This window comes from Myxine glutinosa, chromosome 5 (assembly GCF_964187855.1).
Source record: "Myxine glutinosa chromosome 5, kmMyxGlut1.1, whole genome shotgun sequence".
Lineage (NCBI taxonomy): Eukaryota > Metazoa > Chordata > Myxini > Myxiniformes > Myxinidae > Myxine > Myxine glutinosa.
The window spans coordinates 87,845,191-87,869,422 of NC_136265.1; the positions used below are offsets into that span (position 1 = coordinate 87,845,191).

The 24,232-nt window shown below is 46.2% G+C and overlaps 2 protein-coding genes and 1 pseudogene across 2 annotated transcripts in view; all 3 read right to left on the reverse strand.

Annotated features, from left to right (window-relative positions):
- Nucleotides 1-24,232, reverse strand: part of LOC137428086 (uncharacterized) — a 951,578-nt gene that overhangs the window by 96,905 nt on the left and 830,441 nt on the right. The window lies entirely within an intron of this gene.
- Nucleotides 18,575-19,660, reverse strand: LOC144892043 (uncharacterized; annotated as a pseudogene).
- LOC144892042 (uncharacterized) lies at nucleotides 20,005-21,881 on the reverse strand. The gene has a single exon (XM_078777194.1). The coding sequence runs from the start codon at nucleotides 21,792-21,794 to the stop codon at nucleotides 20,064-20,066; it is 1,731 nt and encodes a 576-aa protein (XP_078633320.1). The 5' UTR covers nucleotides 21,795-21,881; the 3' UTR covers nucleotides 20,005-20,063.

The following is a 24,232-nucleotide window of genomic DNA, read 5'->3' on the forward strand; positions in this document are numbered from 1 at the left end:
AGAACAAAGTAGCTGGCCTTGTCTAGGACATCAGCAACTGCTAGGGCCTCACCCTCAACTGGTGCATAACGTGATTCAGCAGGGTGGGTGAATCTGCTGCCAACGAGTGTGATTTTCCATCCTGTGTGACAACAGAAGGGTTTTATGTTGGTACAGGTATAGTGTTTCTGCAGTAGCCAGAAGCCAATGCCAGTCTTGGACCAGTCTGTAGCGAGGCACGTGGGCTTGCTTGGGTCGAATATCCGGACACCCTCCTCGATCTCACTGGCAATGACAGCTTTCGACTCTTCAAATGCATCTTGAGGGTGCTCATCCCACTTAAACGGTGTACTAGGTTTAAGTAGTTGCCAGAACGGCAACATCTTCTCAGCCATACTGAAAGCGTATGATACTTGATTGACAAGTCCAAACCAAGAACGTACATCTGTGATGTCCTTGGGTGTTGGGAAATCGAGGATCGCGCGTTGGTATTTCCTGCAAGGACGGACACTATTGGGAGTTATTTCGAACCCAGCAAATTCCACTATATCTTTGCCAAACACAAACTTGTCAGGGTTCAGGGTGATTCCATTCTGTCCACAGGTGTCAAGCCAGTGAACAGCCTGGAAGAAACTGTCTGCCAGCGAGTCAGACCATAGCAAGACGTCATCAACGCATTTGGTCTTATTGGGGATGTCAGACACGATCTCGTCATAACGTCTTGTATATCCATCGCCAGATGCAATTTTCCCTTGAGGGGCTGTTTTATAGCGGTATCTACCCCAGGGTGTGATGAAGGTGGTCAGGTGCCGGTCTTCTTTGCAGATGGGCACGCTGTGGTAACCGTTCCACGCATCAAAGACCGTCTTCTTCTTACCTTTCGGAACCGATCTAGCCTGACGAAAGGGTGATGGCGTGTGATGTGTTTCCCGTGGTGCATGGGCGTTGAGGGCCTGGAAATCGACGGTGCGGCGTGGCTGGCCATTCTTCTTTGCACAGACAACCATTCTATGGCACCAGGTGACGGGTTCGCCAATGGGGACTGGTTCAAGCACACCCAACTGTACATCGTGGTCTATCCCAACTTTGACCACATCCCGCCAGTGTAGTGGGACTGGTACCGGTGTGTAGTGTGCCACTGGTTCAGCATTAGGATCCATCATCAGTTTCATGGGCGGGCCATCCATTAGAGGCAATGTTTGATGCTCACAAGTGTTAAATGTGCTTGACTTATAGTATTCACGGAGGTACTGTCGTAGCTTCATGCGATTAGCATCAGTTGCGGGGAACGGCAGCTTTGTCGGGGGTGGTGGGGGTCGACGACGCTGAGGGCAACGGCTCGCTGTAGTGGGGTCTTCCTGTAAGACTGCTGTTGCGTCCGGCTGCTGTGCTGTCAGGTCTACATCAATCTTGGGGAAGCTATCCGGGATGATGTCAAGGGCGACACGGGCTTCTCTGCTGAGGAAGAGCTTGTCAAAGCTTTCTGCGACATAGGTAATTTGCCTAGTTTCAACAGCCTGACCCCTTTTGTCTTTGCCCGACAAGCGGAGTACAGTGGCCCCAAGGATATTGATGCCTCCATTGTTGGCAGTGCGCATTCTCATGGTTACTGGGATGAGGTCAGATTTGCGCAAACCAAGGCGGTGGATGACCTTTATACCAGCAAGGCAACTCTGGCACCCTGTGTCTGCCATGGCGGAGACATGGCAAGTCATGGTCTGGGTGGAAAGGTCAAAGCCAAGGGCTGCGTAGTCTTCGCGCATGATTTTGACAGTCACACTAACAAATGGTTGAGGTTTTGAACCCTTCCTGATCCATGTATTAGAGAGTTTGTCATAAACATGGTGGTCAAGGGTGATGGAACGCTCACTGCGTGATCGACCCGAATTAATAACATTATCAAACTCATTACATTCATGCCCAGATATGTTAGGAGTTTCATTTGACTGTTGTTCTGATACGTGGACAGTACATAAAGTATCAAATACAGCATTTTCACTGTTATTAGAAGAGGCACTCATGCGTTTGGATTTGTTCCTACTGCGACATACACTCTCCATGTGATTATCGCGATTGCAATGCCCACATCTGTGACCATATCATGAATTCCATGAAAATCGTCACCCACGTGTAAAAAATTAAATCCATTAATTTATACTCCTTGTGCTGATTTTATTGTGCCATATATCTCATAGGTTTTGGTTATAAACAAAAAGAAACGCTAACTTTTAATTTCGTTTTGTATCAAGGGATGAACTTTTCCGTTTGACACCGGAAGTAAACAAGCTTGAGACGAGTGCGCTTTTTGAATTTGAGAGTGATGCAATATCTGTCGCCATCCATCTATCTATAATTCCAGTAATCTCTGTGTGTTTGTTTGTACGTTTGTTTGTCTGTGACCGCTGTTTCTCGACAACCACGGGTCCGATATACTTTAAACTTGCCAGGTATATTACTGGGGACCCGAGGATGTGCCTTTTCAAGGTTTCATATTAATCGGACAATTACTTACCGAGCTATGTCCAAAAAACGATTCAACCAATCAGAGAGCAGCGAGCTATCGCGTGTGCCGAACGTGGCGGACACACTCTGCCTCGGATGGCACATTTGAGAGCGTATTCATTTATTTCACGTTTGCAAACTATGTTGGCGCTATGTTGGCGTTAAACTATGTTTTAAAACTAATAAAAACCCCGGGGGGATTGTCACTGTACTCGCAAGCCGTTCGCCGTTCGCTTTGGCGTTGCGAATGGACCAAAACATTTCATGGACCAAACCATTTCATGTAAAGCGTTCGCCGTTCGCTTTGGCGTTGCGAATGGACCAAAACATTTCATGAACCAAACCATTTCATGTAAATAGAGGGGGGGATATAATTTTAGATATAGATATAGTACGGGCATGCCCTAGTAGTTATAACGTAAGTATATGGACACAAAGTTATGTATGTCATTATTGATAATCTATAGTTTACTTAGACACCAGTTTGAAATCAATAACGGTAGATTTTCAGTCAAAAATGGATTGTTGCAAACGCTCTGTCCAACAGGGAGAAAGCATGCATATTTTGTGATTCCGTCACAAAAGTTAGATATTGTTTACCTCTCATTTGCAAGCAAGGGCGTTATGAAGTTATGATTGTCTAACCTCTTCAGTAATCATGTAAACAAGTTTTCTGTGTGATTTCCTCAATAAATTACCCAGTCAGCCAATCGCAGTCAACGTGACGGAATCACAGTTTTGTGTGACAGAATCACAGCTAATGTGACGGAGTCACAATATATTGCCATCGAACTTCCAATAGTTTTATAACTCCACTGACGATGTATAATATAAATGTTATTTTTGGTTAGTGATAACTTTCCCCTTTCATTTAATAATCCCCTTTCATTTCACAACAATTTCCTATTTCGAAAGGTAGGAAAATGTATTTGAAATGTTTTATTCTTGCAAAATATATGCATTTGGATAGAAAAATAACAGATTTCTACTCAGGATAGTAAATCAATTGATTGTTTTAAACAATACGTTAGCCAATTAATACTTTTGTGTATTTTCAGAAAATGACAAAGACTGCAGCAGAGTGACAAAGAGAAAGGAGGAGGAGGCTGCGTGAAGACGATGAAACGTGGCAGGAATACCTCAAAAGTGACAGGGACAGAAAAGCTTCCAGGAGAGGATGTATGGATTCTTCGGAACTTCATACATTAAAGAGAAGAGGGAAGCGAGCTACTGAGAAATGGCGTGTTAAGAAGGGCATGGTTGCTGCGCCCAAGAAAGATCAATCCTGTAAAACACATGGTCCACATGGGACATACAAGTCTAATGCATCCTTTGGAAGAGCGAGGAGACGTGCAGAGAATGCCCTCGCATACAGCCCAAGTAAGAAAGAAGCGGTAGTTAAAAGTCTAGTCTCCACCGTTCTTAAAGTTAAATTGCCCTCGGTAAAAACCCGTGCATCTGCGGCTGCGCTAGGTGAGGATAGTAGCGACGCTGTTAAGACATTTCACCAAAGTGACTCGATATCTCGTGTCATGCCTGGAAAGGCAGACTTCATTACTATTTGGCCTGCAGATGGTCCCAAGACAAGACACCAAAAACGGCATATGGTGATGACGATAGCTGAGGCCTATCAGACATTCAAAGTACAATTTCCAGATATTGTGATTGGAATGTCAAAGTTTGCCGAACTGCGACCTAAACATGTACTACTGACGTCCCAGATGCCACAGACCGTCTGTGGATGCAAGTATCACAGTAAGGTCATACTAGTCCTGGAAGCGCTGCACCGGAAATGTCCAAGAATCCCTCTCTATTCTAGGGAAACCTTCCTGAAGCTCTGTGTCTGCAATATTGAATCTGAGGCTTTATGTCCGACAACTGAAACATCTGCATGAATGGTGCATTGTATGAGAGAAACATCGAGGAAAGAGCGGGAGACCTTGAGACACCACTGTGCTGGGAACGCTGGGAGGAGGACAAGGATGGTTATCTGGCGAGAGCACCCCAAAATGGAACAATTGAAGATGCAATTATACTGAACTCCGTAATCAGTTACCCAAATTCTTGTGGCATGTTTTCATCAAGAATAAACAGGCCAATGCATATGAATTTGACAAGCAACAGGCTCGTATGCAGGAATCTAGTGAATGTGTCCTCCAAATGGACTTTGCTGAAAATTTCACATCAGTATTTCAAGACGAAATTCAGTCTGCTCATTGGCGGCAGCGGCAAATCACATTATACACGGTGATGGCTTGGCATCGTGAGGTCATTAAGTCTATGCTGATTGTATCTGATGTACAAGATCACGAGAAGAGGGCGATGACCTCATATACAGTACCTGCTTTAGACACCATCTTAAACGAGATCCCGAGTATTTCCACTGTGAAAATATGGACTGACGGACCCAGCAGTCAGTTCAAAAACCACTACATATTTGCGTTGATACCAAAGCTGAAGCAAAGATATGGCGTCAATGTAGTCTGGAACTACTTCACCACCAGCCATGGAAAAGGTCCTAACGATGCTCTTGGGGGGGATGCTCTTGGCTAAGCGGATAGTCCACCGTCTGGTCATGGGTAGACAACTTGTGGTGCGTAACGCAGAAACTTTTGTGGAAGGACTCCAGTCTACTGCTGCTAACATGGATGTACTTCTAAGGAGCCAAGATCAGAATGCAGCCCTCTGTCGGGACAGGGAAGTGGACTCCTTATGGGACAACGTTCCTGGCATCACAGGGACCATAAACACACACTTTGTCACTCCCTGCGAAGACAACCAGATTCTGTGTAAGTTTTACTCAACTGCCCAAAGTGGCAGGGAACATCAACTGTCAAAAATACGCGACAATGCATGCGGTGCACCCGACGGTAGAGCAAGCAAATCCTACAAACAACAACCCATGGCGACTGCCATGACTTTAGCAACAAATCTGCCCAATCTAACGGCACACTCTGAAGTAAATGCCCCTGCTACATCCGCTACAGGCTTGTCAAGAAGGCGTGTGACCAGGAAGTCGACTAGTGTTCTTATGGAGCACAATACTAATATCACTCATTCAAGTTCTGCTCAGTCAGGTAGAACTCGTGATATACACAGTGCCGAAAGCCAGAAATCGGCACACAAAGCAAATGAAACGAGTAAGAAGAAATGGCCATGTAAGCAGTGTGGGTGAAATTATGGTGATGACAGTGACCCTAAGAAAAATGAAGAATGGCTACAGTGTGCTGGCTGTAGCCAATGGCATCACCATACATGTGCTGAGGAAGGAGGTCTGCTAGATGATGAGCAGTTCACGTGTTCCGAATGCTTCTGACATTATCGAAACGGGAACTTGCAAAAATACATTCGATTTCGTTATTCTGTTTAAAAGTTAGTTTAAATTTACCTGTTATTAATCTTCCATGGTGAAATTAAAATCAAAATCGTTAGTTTAATATTTGTTGATCGGTTCGGAAGCAGGTCTGCTAGTTGCTGATCAGTTCATACGTTCCGGGAGAGTTTGACATTATTATGACAACTTGAAACTTTAATAATAACTAGGTCTAGCGGTCAGAGTAGCTTAATAATAACCGTTACATGTTCAATGATGAAATTAAAATAAATTTGTTAATGTGTTTAATTGCTTATTATTTCTTCCTCCATCCGAGTTCTGTATATCCACAACTTTCTCTACTAAGATTTCCAATCCTATTTTGGATACTTTGTCATTTCAGCTGTGTTAACATGTCACAAGCGCACTTGTGATTCCGTCACATTACGTGTCATTCCGTCACATTATCTGGTCTGCCACCTATAGTTTGCAGTTTCTGCATTGCATTACCAATAAGACTGCGATAGGAAAGCAGTACTATTGTTGACGTCCGAATTTTTTTTCTAGACCTTGTGTTCACTAAAGGGCCTATCTCATTGGCGGAGACGTCGCCGCGACTGCCGCGACTGATCAGTTGCGGCAACTCGGGCAACTCGGGCGACTCGGGAGACCAAAAATGGCTTGCGCTCTCACCAAGGCGACGCCAGGGCGACTGTACTGTACTGTTTACATTTGTTAAATATTGCTTGTACTGTTCTCAATTGTAAATTTGATTGCAAATAATAAATTTATTCTTTAATATTGTTGTATTTCGTTGTTAAATAAAAAGTAGCATGAAACAACATATTTCAAAGTCAAACTTTGTATTTTTATTATTGTGAAAAATAATAAAAACTACACAACTTTGTACAGCAAATATCAAATACATTTTTCATGTGACAATAAAGGCACAAGAAACTTGGTACATCAGTACACAAGTGCAAAATGGTAGTGATACTCTCTCCAATGCATTGAACATGGTGCAAACTTCCAGAGAAGTTTGCACTATGTGCATTGCATTGTCGAAAGGAAGTGCAGACCTCCCTCAAGTTTTCTAAATTTCTGACCAGCACATACACCCAAACTTGGTACAAAGGTACACAAATGCAAAGTTAAAGTTAAACTCTCTACAATGCATTGCACATGGTGCAAACTTCCATGCAAGGAAATACAGACTTCTCTCTACGTAGTACTACACACACATTACGATTTATTCAGCCTCTGTGTCACTGGAATGTCTTATTTGTGGGAACGATGCTGGAGATGAAGCTCTAAGGGGGCGGGGGGGGGGGGTTAGGGTTGACCTGGAGGCGGTGTCAGAAACTTGGAATGAACCCTCACAGTCATTACTGGTGTTTAAAGCCCCACTCAACAGTGCACTCAGGTTGCTTGTCCCACATGTAGGGGGGGACATCACCGTCCCCGAGCCTGTCCCCGCAGTGCTGCCAGTGCTGCCACCAGACGATGCAAAGTTCTGTCCATTCCTCCAGGACTGGTGGAACATGGGCTGTAGGAAAAGGAACAAAATTTTAGAAGGTAAAGAGGATGGCAGGAGGAAAAAAAAAGAAGAAAATTTTGGATCTAAAAAAATAACAGTATTACAACAATTATATTAAACATATTCATCACTACTCCTTTTGCTACATTTTTTACATATTTTTGCATGTATTTATTTTAATGCAATTAAATATAAATTCAATGCAATTTAAATATACACTCACATGTAGGTAGGGGCTTCTTGATCTCCTCGAAGATGTTCTGCATATCAACAAGGAAGGTTTCAACCGCTGCTTTCTTGTATTGGTTATCTTTGTATCTTGCATACGATTTATCGTAAAATTCCGGATGATCCTCCCAGAAGTCAGCCATTGCCTCTTGATGCCCCTCTTTCCAATCATATTGTTTTCTAGGCGGATCACCGCTGGAACCATGTTCCTCATCTTCTCTAGCATCAACTGCTGCCTCAGCATCAACAAACTGCGCTGAAGCTGCTACAACTGCTTCATCCTCCTTCTTCTTGCCCTTCCGGCCCCCACTGCCCTTGGGTGGCATGGTGGAAGGACAGTACTACTCTGGAGTTGGAGCTGTCCCCTGGCAAGACAAGATGGTGGGGCCTCTTCCATGGCAGTACAAGGAGCAGCAGCAGTAGCAGGAACAAGTACCAAATGATGAAGACCTTGACCGGATCCTGTACCTGACTTGGACCAGGCGTGAAGGCGTCTCGATGATGCCAGCACGCGCTCAGTCACGTGGTCTCTACAGTGGGGCAAGCAGCGTCAAGCAGCGTCACGGAGACATCGCCGCATCGTCGCCGCAACGTCGCCGCAACATCTCCTCAGTCTCCTTGGTCTCCAGCAGGTCGCGGAGACGTCGCAGAGACGTCTCCCCAGTCGCGGACAAAATTAGTCTCCGCGACGTCGTCGCAACTGATGGAGACGTCGCGGAAACGTCTCCGAGACCTGCTGGAGACTGGAAAAAGTCTCCAAAAAAAATCGAACATGTTTGAATTTCCCAAGACTTCCCGGAGACCCGGCTAGTCTCCAGGAGACGTCGCGGAGACGTCTCCGCAACCAGCGGAGACTCGAGTCGCCACCAGGTCGCCACCTAGTCTCCAGGCCAATGAGATAGGCCCTTAACAGAGCATAGGTTTTATATCAAATCTCATTAGTCTGTTTACCATGTCCATATAGTGTGATTCCGTCACAAGACTATTCTGGGTAACAAATTTTGTTATCCAGGGTAAGCCTCACTGAGAGTAGTACTCGTCTGTAGCCATGTGACAGTTCTGGTTCAATACATATAATTGAATTGTCTCTGCTCTTCTTAGCATTCAAGATAATTACCATCTATGTTCAAAATTAGAGTGCACATGGTGATTCCGTCACGATGGAATTCATGATATGCCGCGCATTCTGTTTTGCGAACGTGGGCTGGGGCGCTCTTCCCGTGTCCCTTTTTGCCACAGGAGGAGCATAGGTCGTTTCTGTCCTTGATGGTTACTTGCTTGGCCTTTTGATATGTGCTGCTAGCTGCTTCCACTGAGTGTGTGTCCAGTAGTGTCGATGCTGAACGTTTGCCAGATGCTTTGGCCTCAATGAATTGGAAAACGTCCTCCAGGATCATGTCCTGGTTCTTGTCACCAAGGAGGTCAAGCTGGATTTCAGGGTCAGCAATTCCTCGTGTAAGAACATCACGCACGATCGCTTCTGTGTAGTTAACTTCAGCATCACAACTAGGGCATTTGATTAGGAATTTGCATATTCCCACTTGACCACGTAGGTGGGCCCCGAAGCTGCGCACTGTCTCATCACGGTCTTGACGCAAATTATGTAGTGCTACTCTGGCAACCATAGTGTTCTCTCCGCGAACAGCAAGTTTTTTAATGGCTGCCATTACCACCTCGATGGGTTTGTTTGAAAGGCTACCACCAGTCGATCTTGTTAGATCCTTGCGCAGACGTTCATCACAGCACTCGAGTAACTGCACTACTTTATCGCGGCCAATGATTTTGGTTGCATCGACGTATTCAGACCATCGTGACTCGAAGTAAGCCCACTCTTCACTGGAGCCAGCGGCGACAATTGTGGGCCTTTTGACTTTTTCAACCTTGGCGGTATGTCCAGGGGCGTGTATGGCACTGTGGGCAGTGATGAGTGCGGCCACGATAGCAGGATCGAGGTCTTCAGTGGTGTAGTCACATCCGGCGATTGGGCATCCCACAGCAGGCATCGTGGCTTTGGTCAACTTGCACCGTGTTCATAAATAAGACCAGTTGTCTTTGTTAATCCAGTTGGTGGTTTATTGCAACTTCAACAATGAACACGGTCTGAAAGACAAAAGAACAAACATAATGATCAGTAATGATTAAGAATCCTCTAATGTGTCAATCAATGATGTGTGCCGAAGGTTTTATAACTCTGGACGTTTTATATATCTGGACGACATCCTCGTCGCCAGCACGTCCCGAGCCGAGCACCTCCTCCACCTCCGAATGCTGTTCGGACGCCTCAGCGAGCACAGCTTAATTGTCAACACGGCCAAATGCCACTTCGGCACGACGACCATTTGTTTTTTGGGCCACCGCATCACCAAGACCGGGGCCGTGCCGCTGCCGACCAAGGTCGAGGCCAACGCCAAGTTCCCACGTCCCCGCTCCATCAAGGCCCTGCAAGAGTTCCTCGGCATGGTGAATTTTTATCACCGATTCGTGCCCCGCGCTGCTCAGCTCATGCGGCCCCTTTACGAAGCCCTCCGGGGCAAGCCGGCCAAGCATGACATCGTCTGGTCCGCGGCCATGGACGCGGCATTCACGAACGCGAAGCAGGCCCTCGCCGATGCAACGCTGCTGGCTCACCTGGTGCTCGACGCTCCCATCGCCCTCACCACGGACGCCTCCAACTACGCGGTGGGCGCTGTCCAGGAACAATGGGTGAATGGGGTTTGGCAGCCACTCGCTTTTTTCAGCCGGCAACTCTGGCCGAACGAGTTAAAATACAGCACGTTTGACCGTGAGCTCCTCGGTCTATTCCTGGCCATTCGCCATTTCCGGCAACTCCTGGAGGGCCGCCCGTTCACGGCGGACACCGTCCTGCCCTGCGACATCTCCCAGGGCCAGCCTTGCCCCATCGTGCCCATTACCTGGCAGCGCCGCATCTTCGCCTCCATCCACGGCCTTTCTCACCCGGGCTGGAAAGCTTCTCAGAAGCTGGTGTCGGCGCATTTCGTCTGGCACGGCCTTCGACGGGACGTCCGCGACTGGGCCAACGCCTGCACGGCCTGCCAGCGGGCCAAGGTCCACCGCCACACCCAGGCTCCGCTGGCACCTTTCACCGTGCCCGAACGGCGTTTCGACCACGTCAACGTGGACCTGGTTGGTCCCCTTCCCCCTTCGCGGGGTTTCACACACCTGCTCACCATGGTGGACAGGACCACCAGGTGGCCGGAGGCCATTCCCCTCATTTCCACCACCACCGCCGACGTGGCACAGACTTTCATCGCCACCTGGGTCGCCCGTTTCGGCGCACCGGCAGACATCTCTTCGGAACGCGGTCCGCAGTTCACCTCCGAGCTGTGGGGCGCGGTCGCCCGCAACCTGGGAGTCCAGCTCCACCGTACCACGGCCTACCACCCCCAAGCCAATGGGTTGTGCGAGCGTTTTCACCGTTCCATGAAGGCCGCGCTCATGGCCGGCCTTCAGGACGACGGTTGGGCCGACCGGCTGCCGTGGGTCCTTTTGGGCCTCTGGACGGCCCCCAAGGAGGACCCCAGGCGTCCACCGCCGAGCTCGTCTACGGCCAGCCGCTTCGCGTCCCAGGCGAGTTCGTGCCCGACGCTACCAGTCCCTGGTCCACAGGTCGCCAGCGCTCGGACCTCCAGGAGGCCGCCGGACGATTTGCCCCCGTGCCAACGTCCCGCCACGGTGGCCCCCAGTCCAACATCCCCCCAGCGCTTCGCACAGCGGAGTACGTCTTTGTGCTTCATGACGCACACCGGGGGCCACTCCGGCCGCCATACGACGGGCCCTTCCGGGTCCTGCGACGGGACGACAAGTCATTCGTCATCGACTTCGGCAGCCGGGCGGACCGGATTTCAGTGGACCGCCTCAAGCCGGCGCACGTGGACGTCAACCAACCACCACGGTTGGCCCTTCCTCCGCGGCGAGGCCGCCCCCCGTCCACAGTTCCCCCCACTCGACCACCCACCACCACATCGGACCCCCCCCCCCATGCCCCTCCAGGCGTCGCTTCGGCCGGGTCATCATGACCCCCCTTAAATTGACCCTGCCGGTGCAAGTCGATTCTGGAGGGGCGTGTGTAGCGGTTACCGCTGGGTGTACACAATCGCCTTACACCTACCAAGGACGCGGCCAGGGAGCAATCACCATGCCGGACTCGTCCAGGCTGCCCGGACAGGCCCAGACGCGCCTCTCCCGGGCATGCCCGGACTTGCTGTTCCCGGGCTCGTGTCCGGCTACTAGACGAAAAGAAATGGCAGGTGGCGCAGCATGCCGTCCATCAAGCGTTGGAACACCTGGGCCGCGTTCTTGAGGCCAAACAGCATCCTCAAAAATTCGAACAGGCCGAACGGCGTGATGACGGCCATCTTTGGGACGTCGGCCGGCCTAACAGGTACCTCGTGGTATCCCCGTATCAGGTTTTTTTTTGAAAAAATAACCCGTCCCGCCAAACGGGAGGAAAAGTCTTGGATGTGCGGGATCGGATACCTGTCGGGGGTGGTAGCGTCGTTGGGGCGGCGGTAGTCGCCACACGGGCGCCATCCGCCCCCCGGCTTTGGCACGATGTGCAGTGGTGAGGCCCACGCGCTATCGGAGCGCCGCACGATGCCGAGGCGCTCCAATGCGTTGAACTCGGCTTTGGCCATGGCGAGCTTGGCCGGGTCGAGGCGGCGGGCTCTGGCATAGACCGGCGGGCCCGTAGTGGGTATGTGGTGCTCAATCCCATGTCGCACTGCGACGGCCGAAAACGTGGGCCGCATGAGGGCCGGGAATTCCTCGAGCAGGCGAGCGAACTCGTTCGCCGTCGGGAGGGCGCATGCCAGTTCGGTCGGCGCGGAGCTGCTCATCGTACATGCCAGGGAGCTGAAGGTCTCGGCATTGACAAGGTGACGCCGTTTGACGTCGACCAGCAGCCCGTGCGCGCAGAGGAAGTCGGCGCCCAGCAAAACCATAGGGACGCTTGCGGTCACAAAGGTCCACTGAAAGCGCTGGCTGCCGAAGCAGAGGGTGACGTTGCGCGGGCCAAAGGTGCGTATGGCCGATCCATTAGCAGCGACCAAGGAGGGGCCGCAAACGGCGTTCTGCCTGTCCTGCTCGGAGGCGGGTATGACGCTCAGTTGGGCGCCGGTGTCACAAAGGAAACGCCGCCCGGACGCTTTGTCCTTAATAAAAAGCAAGTTGCCCAAGTGGCCGGCGCTCATGGCTGGTAATGAATGCCAGCCCGGCCGTTTCCCGACTTGTCGAAAGTGCACGGGGGTCGGCATGTCCGAGCCTTGTGTCCGAACCTGGCATGGTAATAACACCACGCCTGGTCAGGTGGAGGCCCTGGCCGTCGTGTTGGAAGCAGTAGGCGCGGCGTGGCGGCCGCCAGTTGCACCGGCAGTTCGGCCTCCAACCGCGCAGGGCGCTCGGGCGTCATGGGCATCGCCTCGGACGGCGGTGGGCTCCAGGTAGCCGCTCCGATGTGCTGGCCTGCCGAGGAGATCTTGTCAGCTTCCCTGGCGAGGGCGCAGGGATCCGTGATCGACGTGCCTGCCAGGGCGATGCATACCATACGTGTCTGCCAGGGAACAGCTCTCAGAACAGAAAATCCGGAGGGTGCTCGCCGAGCAACGAGAGCATGTAGTCCATTCGCTCGGACGGGCGAGTGTCGCCGAGCTCGGGCAGGTCGAGCAGGCGTCATGCGCGTTCTGCCTGTGAGAGGGCAAAACTTGCTGTTCTGGGCCTGTCTGGGCGGCCTGGAAGAGCCCGGCATGGTGATATGTGCTTACATATTATGTCGAACCATCGAGATTACATTTTATAACTATAACTGTTGTCCTTACATATGATGTCGAACCATTGTGATTACATTTGAAAACTAACTATTGTGCTGACATGTGATAACGAACTATTGTGCTTACACGTGAAAACTAACGATTGTGCTTACATATTATGTCGAACCATTGAGATTACATTTTATAACTAACTATTGTGCTTACATATGATGTCGAACCATTGTGATTACATTTTATAACTAACTATTGTGCTTACATGTGATAACGAACTGTTGTGCTTTAAGGTTATAACTTACTGTTGTGCTTACATATTATAACTATCTATTGTGCTTACATGTTATAACTAAATATTGTGCTTACATTTTATACCTCACTATTGTGCTTACACGTTATAACTAACTATTGTGTTTACATTTTATGACTAAGTATTGTGCTTACACGTTATAACGATTGTGTTACATATTGCTGCGGTTTGGAGATTGGCACATTGAAGGCATTAAAGGCTAAAGGTTTGCCCCCCATAGTTAGTCACACGAGCAACATATAGGCCCATTTGTAGTATAGTTATGTCTTAGTATGTGTAACAATAGGCCATTTCCCGTCTTAGTACATGCGTTGTGTAAAGACAGGAGAGTAGGCGCCATTCATTTTGCTCCCACCTCCAATTCTACCTCTATGGGCGTAATCCATTCCGCGCCCCATTTGGCTGTCCCCGAGTCAAGCTAACATGAGGTAGGCCTAAAAAAGTGGGGGTGGCGTTGAGGTCGGGAGCCGCAGAGGCGATGACGGTTATTGCCACCAGCCAATCAGAGCTGTAACGGCATGGCGTGAGAGGGCGTGGTAAAGCGCGTCTTGTGAGTTCCAGAAGGTTCGCGGGTGGGTCTATATAAGCCTGTGCGAAAAGCCCTTGAAAGGACTCACAAGTGGAGAGCGTAAAAGGACCAGCGCGGGACACTTGATTGAGAAGGACTTGTACCAGTGGTGAAAGGACTTGCAGAGAGGGAGCTTGATAAAAGGACTCGCGTGCATACGGCAGAGGCAAAGGACGTGAAGAGAGAGAGAGAGACGAACGTGCATCACTCGCCGTTGTTGAACTTTGACCTCGCATTAGAACGTGCGCGCCAAGAGAGAGAAGAAGAGGCGTTGAACCGTACAAGTACGCGGGCGCAGCCAGACGCGCCGGTAACGCATATAGCGCTTTTCAGCCACGCATGTAAGCGCGGCCAGAGCCACAAGTGAATAACCGCCAGCCAGAAGGCCGGCGGCAGATCCACAACAATATTATAACTAACTATTGTGCTTACATTTTATAACTAACTATTGTGCTTACACGTTATAACTAAAGATTGTGCTTACATATTATGCCAAACCATTGTGATTACATTTTATAACTTACTGTTGTGCTTACGTATGATGTCGAACCATTGTGATTACATTTTATAACTAACTATTGTGCTTACATGTGATAACGAACTATTATACTTTAAGGTTGTAACTTATTATTGTGCTTACACGTTATAACTAACTATTGTGCTTACATATTATAACTAACTGTTGTGATTACATTTTATAGCTAGATGGCATTAATAGAATACTTACCCTGCGCAGTCAACTTCTTGTGAGCCGACTCTTCTGTTTTTGAACATTATTTTTATTTCATCCCATATGGCTGCCAGACCACGTGAGCGATGACATCATAAATTTATATTCTCTAATATAATTGTTCCATTGATCACTCTCAATAGATTTCAAACTGATCAGACGAAACCATGTTTAAATTTTTTCCATGCAGCGGTTTTGGATATCATTATAGAAGTGAAACATTTTTCGGTTTTTCCAAATGGCGCCTGCACCACATGACTTACGACGTCATGATTATCATTAAAATATTCGAAATGCGGAGGTGCTCCAATGGTGAAAATTTCGTGTCCATCAGCCCAACAGTTGCTGAAAACAATCTATATAATAATACCGCAAGGACTCGACTTTGTTATCCCTTTTACGCCGCACCCAGTGACCCGATGCCCACGGCACTAATGGATTTACCATCTACGAACCGCGCTCTTTGTTTATCACGTAGAGCCATACTCGAAAAATCTGAATTCGCCGACGTTGGGGCCAAAAAGCATCCGATTAACGGCCGATACGACTCCATCTTACGACTCCATCGTATTGGCGTCTGCTGGGCGAAGGCGATGCGAGTCGTCCGCTGATTGTACAGTCGAGTGGTGTGAACATGGGTGGTGTGAACCAAATGGTCTTTTTATTCCCTTGAACATTTTAAATTAGGATATATAAGGAAACGTCTTTATCGTCATTTTAATAAAGTTAAATGGAGTGACGTTTTGGAAACGTTTTTTTGAAGTTTGAAGTTTTTTCGAATCGAAGTGAAGAAGTTTTTGAAGTTTTGATTTTGGAAACGTTAAATGGAGAAACAGTTTCACAGGAAGAGAATGCGATGCGATGCGATGAAGAAGAATCCATCTTTATTTTATTTTTTTGAACCACAAAATATTGAAGCTCCACGAAGTCAAGAATGTGAAACTACGTAAATGTAATAAAATAAAAATGTACATAAACGACACAGTTCTATGGAATTTAAAATCGATTCATTTTCACATGAAGAAAATGAGGCGCAGATGAAGATGACTGCATCACCGGAATTCACCTCAGGTTTTTGGCGTATCTTTCAGGTTGTCATGATTTTGTGAAAATCCTGAATATTCCTTTGGTTTTGTCGACACATTTTGTTGAGAAGACGATCAACAAAACATTTTCCTTTTTGATTGACAGGTTACAAATGTGTTCTTGAATAGCCGAAATGTCGCGTTTTTTAATTCAAGGTGAATAGGTCTTGAGGCCTTTATTAATAATCTATATAATAATACCATAAGGACTCGACTTTGTTATCCCTTTTAAGCCGCACCCAGTGACCCGATGCCCACGGCACTAATGGATTTACGATCTACGAACCGCGCTCTTTGTTTATCACGTACAGCCATACTCGAAAAATCTGAATTAGTCGACTTTGGGGCCCAAAAGCATCCGATTAACGGCCGATACGACGCCATCTTTCAACGCCATCGTATTGGCGTCTGCTGGGCCAAGGCGATGCGAGCCGTCCGCTGATTGGACAGTCGAGTGGTGTCATTAAATAATGGGCCGTGCTTACTGCTTACTGATATTGATCTGAAATTTGCAAATGGGCATGTATTGCAAAGCAATTTTCCTTCTTATATTGTCCAAGTCTAAAATACACACCCACACACACACATAAATCAGCTGATCGTCAAATCTGCATTCCCTACAACCAGTGATTACAGGTTTAAAAAATGATTTCTTGACGTATTGACTCAACGATGTAAATAGGAAAGCATTAATTTAATTATTTCCTTCTTATTCTGTAAAAGCGGCCTCGACGGTATAGTGTGCGATTGCCCAAAGCAGGTTCTTATTTTCACAATCGTTAGTCGGACAATAAATACTTATGGAATATTAAATGAAAAACTGTAGCGGTTACCGCTGGGTGTACACAATCGCCTTACACCTACCAAGGACGCGGCCAGGGAGCAATCACCATGCCGGGCTCTTCCAGGCCGCCCGGACAGGCCCAGAACAGCAAGTTCTCTCACGTCCCGGGAGAGGCGAGCCCGGGAACAGCAAGTCCGGGCATGCCCGGGAGAGGCGCGGGCCCGCAAGGCTAATCCCTGCTCTAGCATGGAAAATGGCCTTAAAACGATCATTCATTCATTCATATATTATTCTCGAGGAAAAATTTCAGTATCTCTTTGCATTCACATATGGAGGACGCCAGCTTACGTGGACAGTACTACCACAGAGTTTCACAGATAGGCCACCCTATTTTCAAGGGCCCTCCACAAAGATTTGTTTGGTGTTCAAATACCCCGGGGGATCCACCTTAATTCAGTATGTTGACGATCTGATAATCTGCTCATAGAAAAAGGAAAGCTGCGAACAAGATACAATCGTGCTCTTGACAGCATTAGCTCATAAGGGACATTAAGTAAATCAGGATAAGTTACCGTTCTGTGAGACGGAAGTTGTCTATTTGGGTCACACACTCTCAGGATGGACCAGGAAACTAACAACAGAAAGGATTACCTCAGTTTCGCATATCTCGAGACCAAAAACAAAGCGACAAACATTAATCCAATATAAACTCGTGTTGCTTTGAACATTTTAGAGATTTTCACACTCGGTGTATTGAACGTTTCTCTCCGTATGTACATATGTAATAAACAATCCATATTCATTGATACAGGGTTTGTTGTTCTTTGATACGAAGACCATTTCTGCCACTGGATAAGATCCCACAGTTGACAGTGCATGTCAGAGCAGAAACTCTACCATGGAGTCGAAGGAACTGTCCATAGATCTAGTATAAAACAATATGAAGGGTATAAAACAATATGGACCGACACCGAATCTTCCTGGAGCTGGCGATCCAACCAAACTGAGCAACCAGAAAAGAAGGACCACGGTCAGGGAGGTGACCAAGAACACAATCACCACTCTGGCAGAACTACAGAGTTCCTTTGCTGAAATGCCAGAACCTGCCAGAAGGACAAGTCCATGCAGCATTTCACAAATTGAGGGTTTATGGAAGAGTGACTAAATGGAAGCCACTCCTGAGAAAACCGCACATAACAGCATGCCTTGAGTTTGTAAAAAGGCATGTGAAAGACTGAGAGCATGATGCAAAATATTCTTTATTAATATTAACATTCAAAATGTTCTGATGAGACGAAAATTAAATTATTTGCCCTGAATGAAAAGCACTATGTCCGGCAGAAGCAGAGCATAGCTCATAACCCATCCAACACCATCCTTACTGTGAGGCATGGAGGTGGCAGCATCATGCTACGTGGATGCTTTTCAGTGGCAGGAAATGGGTGCCATTTTGGTGATGTGAAGTCAAACAAGTCATATTCACATTCAAACATTCACAATGTGCTCGTGTGTTTTAACGCAGATTGAGTGAGTGAAAGACGTTTTGCAAATCGTGCATCAGTGTGGACATTGTCTCGTGTGACTTGTCAAGTAAATTTTCAGGCTTTTCATGTGGAATGACCGATTAAAAGATTTTCTACAAATTGTGTTCTGGGCCCAGTCCTATTCTGCATTCATAAATGATCTCTCTTCTGTATTTATCCTGTCCAACCTATGGATGCTCTCCTGCCTCTCATTCCTCCCCATACCCATTGGTTGTCCTCGCCTGTGTCTATCTCTTCCACGAGCCTCGGCTACGCCACAAAAGGTAAAATAAAATGTGTTTCATGAGCTCAATTTATTTAATGAAGGATTTTACACAAATTTGGCATTTGCATGCACACTCTCTTTGTTGGTAATCTCCTTGTTCTCCATAGTGAATTCCATGCGTTTTTCAGGTGGCATGACCGATTGAACGATTCTCCAGAAACTGTGCATTTGTGCGGTCTTTCTCTGTTGTGAATTATCATGTGTGGTTTAAGGTGGGATGATCTATTAAAAGATTTTCCACAAGTTGAGCATTTGCATGGGTGATCAGCATTGTGAATGCTCATGTGCCTTTTAAGGATCGATGACTGGTTAAAAGATTTTCCACAAGTTGTGCATTTGTATCGACGTTCATCATTATGAATTGTAATGTGTGATTTTAGGTGAGATGAGTCATTAAAAGATTTTCCACAAATTGTGCATTTGTATAGGCATTCATCATTGTGAATTCTCATGTGTGATTTCAGAGTGTATGATCGATTAAAATATTTTCCACAACTTGTGCATTTGTATGGACGTTCACCATTGTGAATCATCATGTGCCTTTTAAGGGTGGATGAGTCATTAAAAGATTTTCCACAAATTGTGCATTTGTATGAGCGTTCACCATTGTGAATTCTCATGTGTGATTTGAGCGTGGATGATCGATTAAAAGATTTTCCACAAATTGTGCATTCGTATGGGTGTTCACCATTATGAATTCTCATGTGTGATTTAAGGTTGGATTGATCGATTAAAAGATTTTCCACAACTTGTGCATTCGTATGGGCATTCATCATTGTGAATTCTCATGTGCCTTTTAAGGCTGGATGAGTCACTAAAAGATTTTCCACAAATTGTGCATTCGTATGGGCGTTCACCATTGTGAATTCTCATGTGTGATTTAAGGGTGGATGACTGGTTAAAAGATTTTCCACAACTTGTACATTTGTATGGACGTTCATCATTGTGAATTCTCATGTGCCTTTTAAGGATGGATGACTGGTTAAAAGATTTTCCACAAGTTGTGCATTTGCATCGGCGTTCATCATTATGAATTGTAATGTGTTTTTAGGTGAGATGAGTCATGAAAAGATTTTCGACAAATTGTGCATTTGTATCGGCATTCATGATTATGAATTCTCATGTGTGATTTAAGGTTGGATGAGTCATTCAAATATTTCCCACAAATTGTGCATTCGTATGGGCGTTCACCATTGTGAATTCTCATGTGTGATTTAAGGTTGGATGATCGATTTAAAGATTTTCCACAACTTGTGCCTTTCTATGGGCATTCACCATTGTGAATCATTATGTGCCTTTTAAGGGTGGATGAATATTAAAAGATTTTCCACAAATTGTGCATTTGTATGGGCGTTCATCACTATGAATTATCATGTGCCTTTTAAGGATGGATGAGTGATGAAAAGATTTTCCACAAGTTGTGCATTTGTATGGTTGTTCAGAATTGTGAATTCTCATGTGCCTTTTTGAGGTGGGATGAGTCACAAAAAGATTTTCCACAAGTTGTGCATTCGTATGGGCGTTCACTATTGTGAATTCTCATGTGTGTTTTAAGGTTGGATGACCGATTAAAAGATTTTCCACAACTTGCACATTTGTATGGGCGATCATCATTGTGAATGCTCATGTGCCTTTTAAGGATCGATGACTGGTTAAAAGATTTTCCACAAGTTGTGCATTTGTATCGACGTTCATCATTATGAATTGCAATGTGTGATTTTAGGTTAGATGAGTCATTAAAAGATTTTCCACAAATTGTGCATTTGTATAGGCGTTCATCATGATGAATTCGCATGTGTGATTTAAGGTTGGATGAGTCATTAAAAGATTTTCCACAAATTGTGCATTCGTATGGGCGTTCATCATTGTGAATCCTCATGTGCGATTTAAGGTTGGATGATCGATTAAAAGATTTTCCACAAATTGTGCATTCATATGGGCGTTCACCATTGTGAATTCTCATGTGTGATTTCAGAGTGTATGGTCGATAAAAATATTTTCCACAACTTGTGCATTCGTATGGGCGTTCACCATTGTGAATCATCATGTGCCTTTTAAGGGTGGATGAGTCATTTAAAGATTTTCCACAAATTGTGCATTTGTATGGGCGTTCATCATTATGAATTCTCATGTGTGATTTAAGGTTGGATGATCGATTAAAAGATTTTCCACAAATTGTGCATTCATATGGGCGTTCACCATTGTGAATTCTCATGTGTGATTTGAGGGTGGATGATCGATTAAAAGATTTTCCACAACTTGTGCATTCGTATGGGCGTTCATCATTGTGAATTCTCATGTGCCTTTTAAGGCTGGATGAGTCACGAAAAGATTTTCCACAACTTGTACATTTGTATGGGCGTTCATCATTGTGAATTCTCATGTGTATTTTCAGGGTGGATGACTGATTAAAAGATTTTCCACAACTTGTGCATTTGAATGGGCATTCACCATTGTGAATTATCATGTGTGTTTTAAGGGTGGATGATCGATTAAAAGGTTTTCCACAACTTGTGCATTTGTATGGGCGTTCATCATTGTGAATTCGCATGTGCCTTGTAAGGTGGGATGATCGATTAAAGGATTTTGCACAACTTGGGCATTTGTATAGACGGTCACCATTGTGAATTCGCATGTGCCTTGTAAGGTGGGATGAATGTTTAAAAGATTTTGCACAACTTGTGCATTTGTATAGACGTTCAACATTGTGAATTTGCATGTGCCCTGCAAGGGTGGCTGAGTGATGAAAAGATTTTCCACAACTTGTGCATTTGTGTGGGCGTTTATCGTTATGAATTATCATGTGTGTTTTAAGGGTGAATAACCGACTAAAAGCTTTTCCACAACTTGTGCATTTGTATGGGCGCTCACCATTGTGAATCATCATGTGCCTTTTAAGGGTGGATGAGTCATTAAAAGATTTTCCACAACTTGTACATTTGTATGGGCGTTCATCATGAATTCTCATGTGTATTTTCAGGGTGGATGACTGATTAAAAGATTTTCCACAAGTTTTGCATTTGTATGGGCGTTGATCTTTCTCTCCTTTGTGAGCCTGGTGTAAATTATTTTGTGCAAACATTTCATTATTCATTTTGTTGTGTTTGTAAAAAGTCCTCTTGTTTGTTTCAGTTGGCGAGTCCTGCGGGCCTGTGTCTTCGCAGTTCATAAAAGTAGGTGCTGTCTCCCTTGTGGATTCAATGGATCCACCTGTAAATACAACATCACATGACCTGTCAAAAAAATCTGATTTTGTTCAATACTCACAATATAATTCTGACGTACGTAAACAAGTACATGTGTATTTGTTACACTGAAAAAAAGTTTTTAAAAAACTATTCCTCATGTAAATATACACTACTGTGCCAAAAGTTTGGGTTTTCCCCATGATATTTATACTTCAGGGTAAATTCATCCAATTGTCAGTGATAGGTCACTTGTTTCTATTACTGTAAATTGATTGTTTCACATGCATTTGTAAAGGCAAACTGATGAAGTAAACTCGAGAGTTCATAGAACATGATACCCACATGCAGTGTTCAACAATACACTTCAATTTTCATAAAATAATGATTTCAAATATCATCAAAAAAATCCCAAAGTTTAGCGCTGTTGAAGCAGTCATATGCACCACCCTTATACATCAACCTATTTGACATGTCCAAGTACTATAAAACTGGATACTATTGGGAGTATTAAAAGGTGATTTTGTTCCACAGTGTTCAAGTACATAATTCAATTTAAATTAAAAAAAGATTGTAAAGGTCGAATAAATTAATTAATTCTGGGTTTTACCACTGTTTTACCCAGTACATCACCCTGTCTTACACATTACATTACTTATTCATCCCTGTTGTTTGTATCCTTTATGAGGTCCTTCAAAACAGCAAGCTTCCTGTTTGGAATGATTTTCCATTTTGTTTGAATGACAGACTGACAGGCAGAGTAAAAATATTGTTACAGTTTCCGCGCGACCCTCCTGCCCTTTTTTTCCACTTCACACCTGGATTCTTTTATGGCGTCGATTTAATTAGCCAATTGATCCCCTATTTTTTTATGTTCCTTCTCTCTTTCCTGTCCCTTATTGACTCTGCCATGCACGCCAGGCATTGTGTCATGAACTGCTGCAGGTCAAAACTCGTTGGTACAGCGGGCTCGGCTTCCGCCGCCACGTGCGAGGCGCCCCATTTTCTTCCCCTGCTGCCGGCCCCTCTTCAATTCTCCCTTCGTCTACCAGCTCTTCCTGTGGGTCCTGGGTCATTAATTCTTCCTTATCATCTACCCCATCTTCTAACCCCACCGGCATTCGACCGCCTTGGCTAGCCCTGGTACGAATACAAAATTTGGGATTTAATAACTACATTTCGGTCGCTCGTAATTTCAAGAATTTTGGTGTCCAAAAATTTTGTCCAGGGTTCCAAATCCACACTCCTGACTACCAATTGTCATGGTTTTCCGCCGCCCTTCCTACCCTTACCAAGGGGAGATTAAGCCCCTTGCTCTTTCTGGGCCGGCGTAACCGAGACTTGAAACGCCCCGTCCGGGCAAACGCAAGGTAGGGTTTCGGGACCAGTCTCGCATGTACCTAAATACCTGCGCCGCCACGGAAGCGGGGAAGCAAGCCTCGCACGAGCCACGTGCAATTTGAGTCCACCGAGCGGATTGCGTACCACGTGGTCCGTGCAGTTTTCTAGTATTGGAACCCGATTCAAGCGGTTCTATTCGTACCACGCTTAGTCAATGATGGAAAACACGAGACGGTCGAATAAAGGAATAACAGGATTTAATTACTATTATTTACACAATGTGCAAGTCGGTAGAAAGCAGACACAGAGCAGAACTTAAACAGTCTTATGCTTAATTCCCAGACATGGGCCCGATCACACTCACAGAGGGAAATGCAGGTAGAATGGTGTTCACGCACTGCCTCGGTCATCCAGGAACGTCGCGCATGTGGCAGGTGGTAGAAAAGGATCCTTGCAGCGCGTCTCTCGAACAAAAGGGCAGATGATGAGGCAGGAAGGTGGGAGGGGATGTACGAGTCTCTCGGCGGCTTTCCACAGCACGTTGAGTCACCGGCGCGCTATCACCCGCCTAACCCAATGCAATAGAGGCTCAACCTCAAGCTCAACCGAGCGTCACTTTAATACGAGTGCTTATACTTGGTACATGCGCATCTTTTCTCCGATCTCGAAACTCTCATCAATACTCGCCTCTCCAATAGCTCAATGCACAAGCTCACCTCTCCCCGAACTCCACTGCCAAAACTCCACTTACTCAACTGCTAACTCTGGTGGGGGCTTTGCGCGACGGGTTTTATTGCCATGCCCTGAGCCCTCTCGAACGTTCCAACCACGCCATGTGACGCATGGCCGCAGCGACTCCCTTTGAGCCCTGATTGGCGGCTTGCGCTTACCGTCAGCTTCTTCGCCGCCCTCATTCGGTCCCGACCCGTCCTGCCAGGCCTGCCTTGTGTTAACTCGCGCCAAAAAGCCAAAGGCAGCATAAAGAGGCATAAGGCAATGGAGGCGGCATAAGGCAATGAATGAATGAACGATTCTTTTTTAAGGCCATTTTTCCCCGCAAGAGCAGGGGTTTAGCCTTGCG

Coding starts and splice junctions, on each gene's coding strand:
- LOC144892042 (XM_078777194.1), bottom strand. CDS start 21,794: ATGAACTGCGAAGACACAGGCCCGCAGGACTCGCCAACTGAAACAAAC.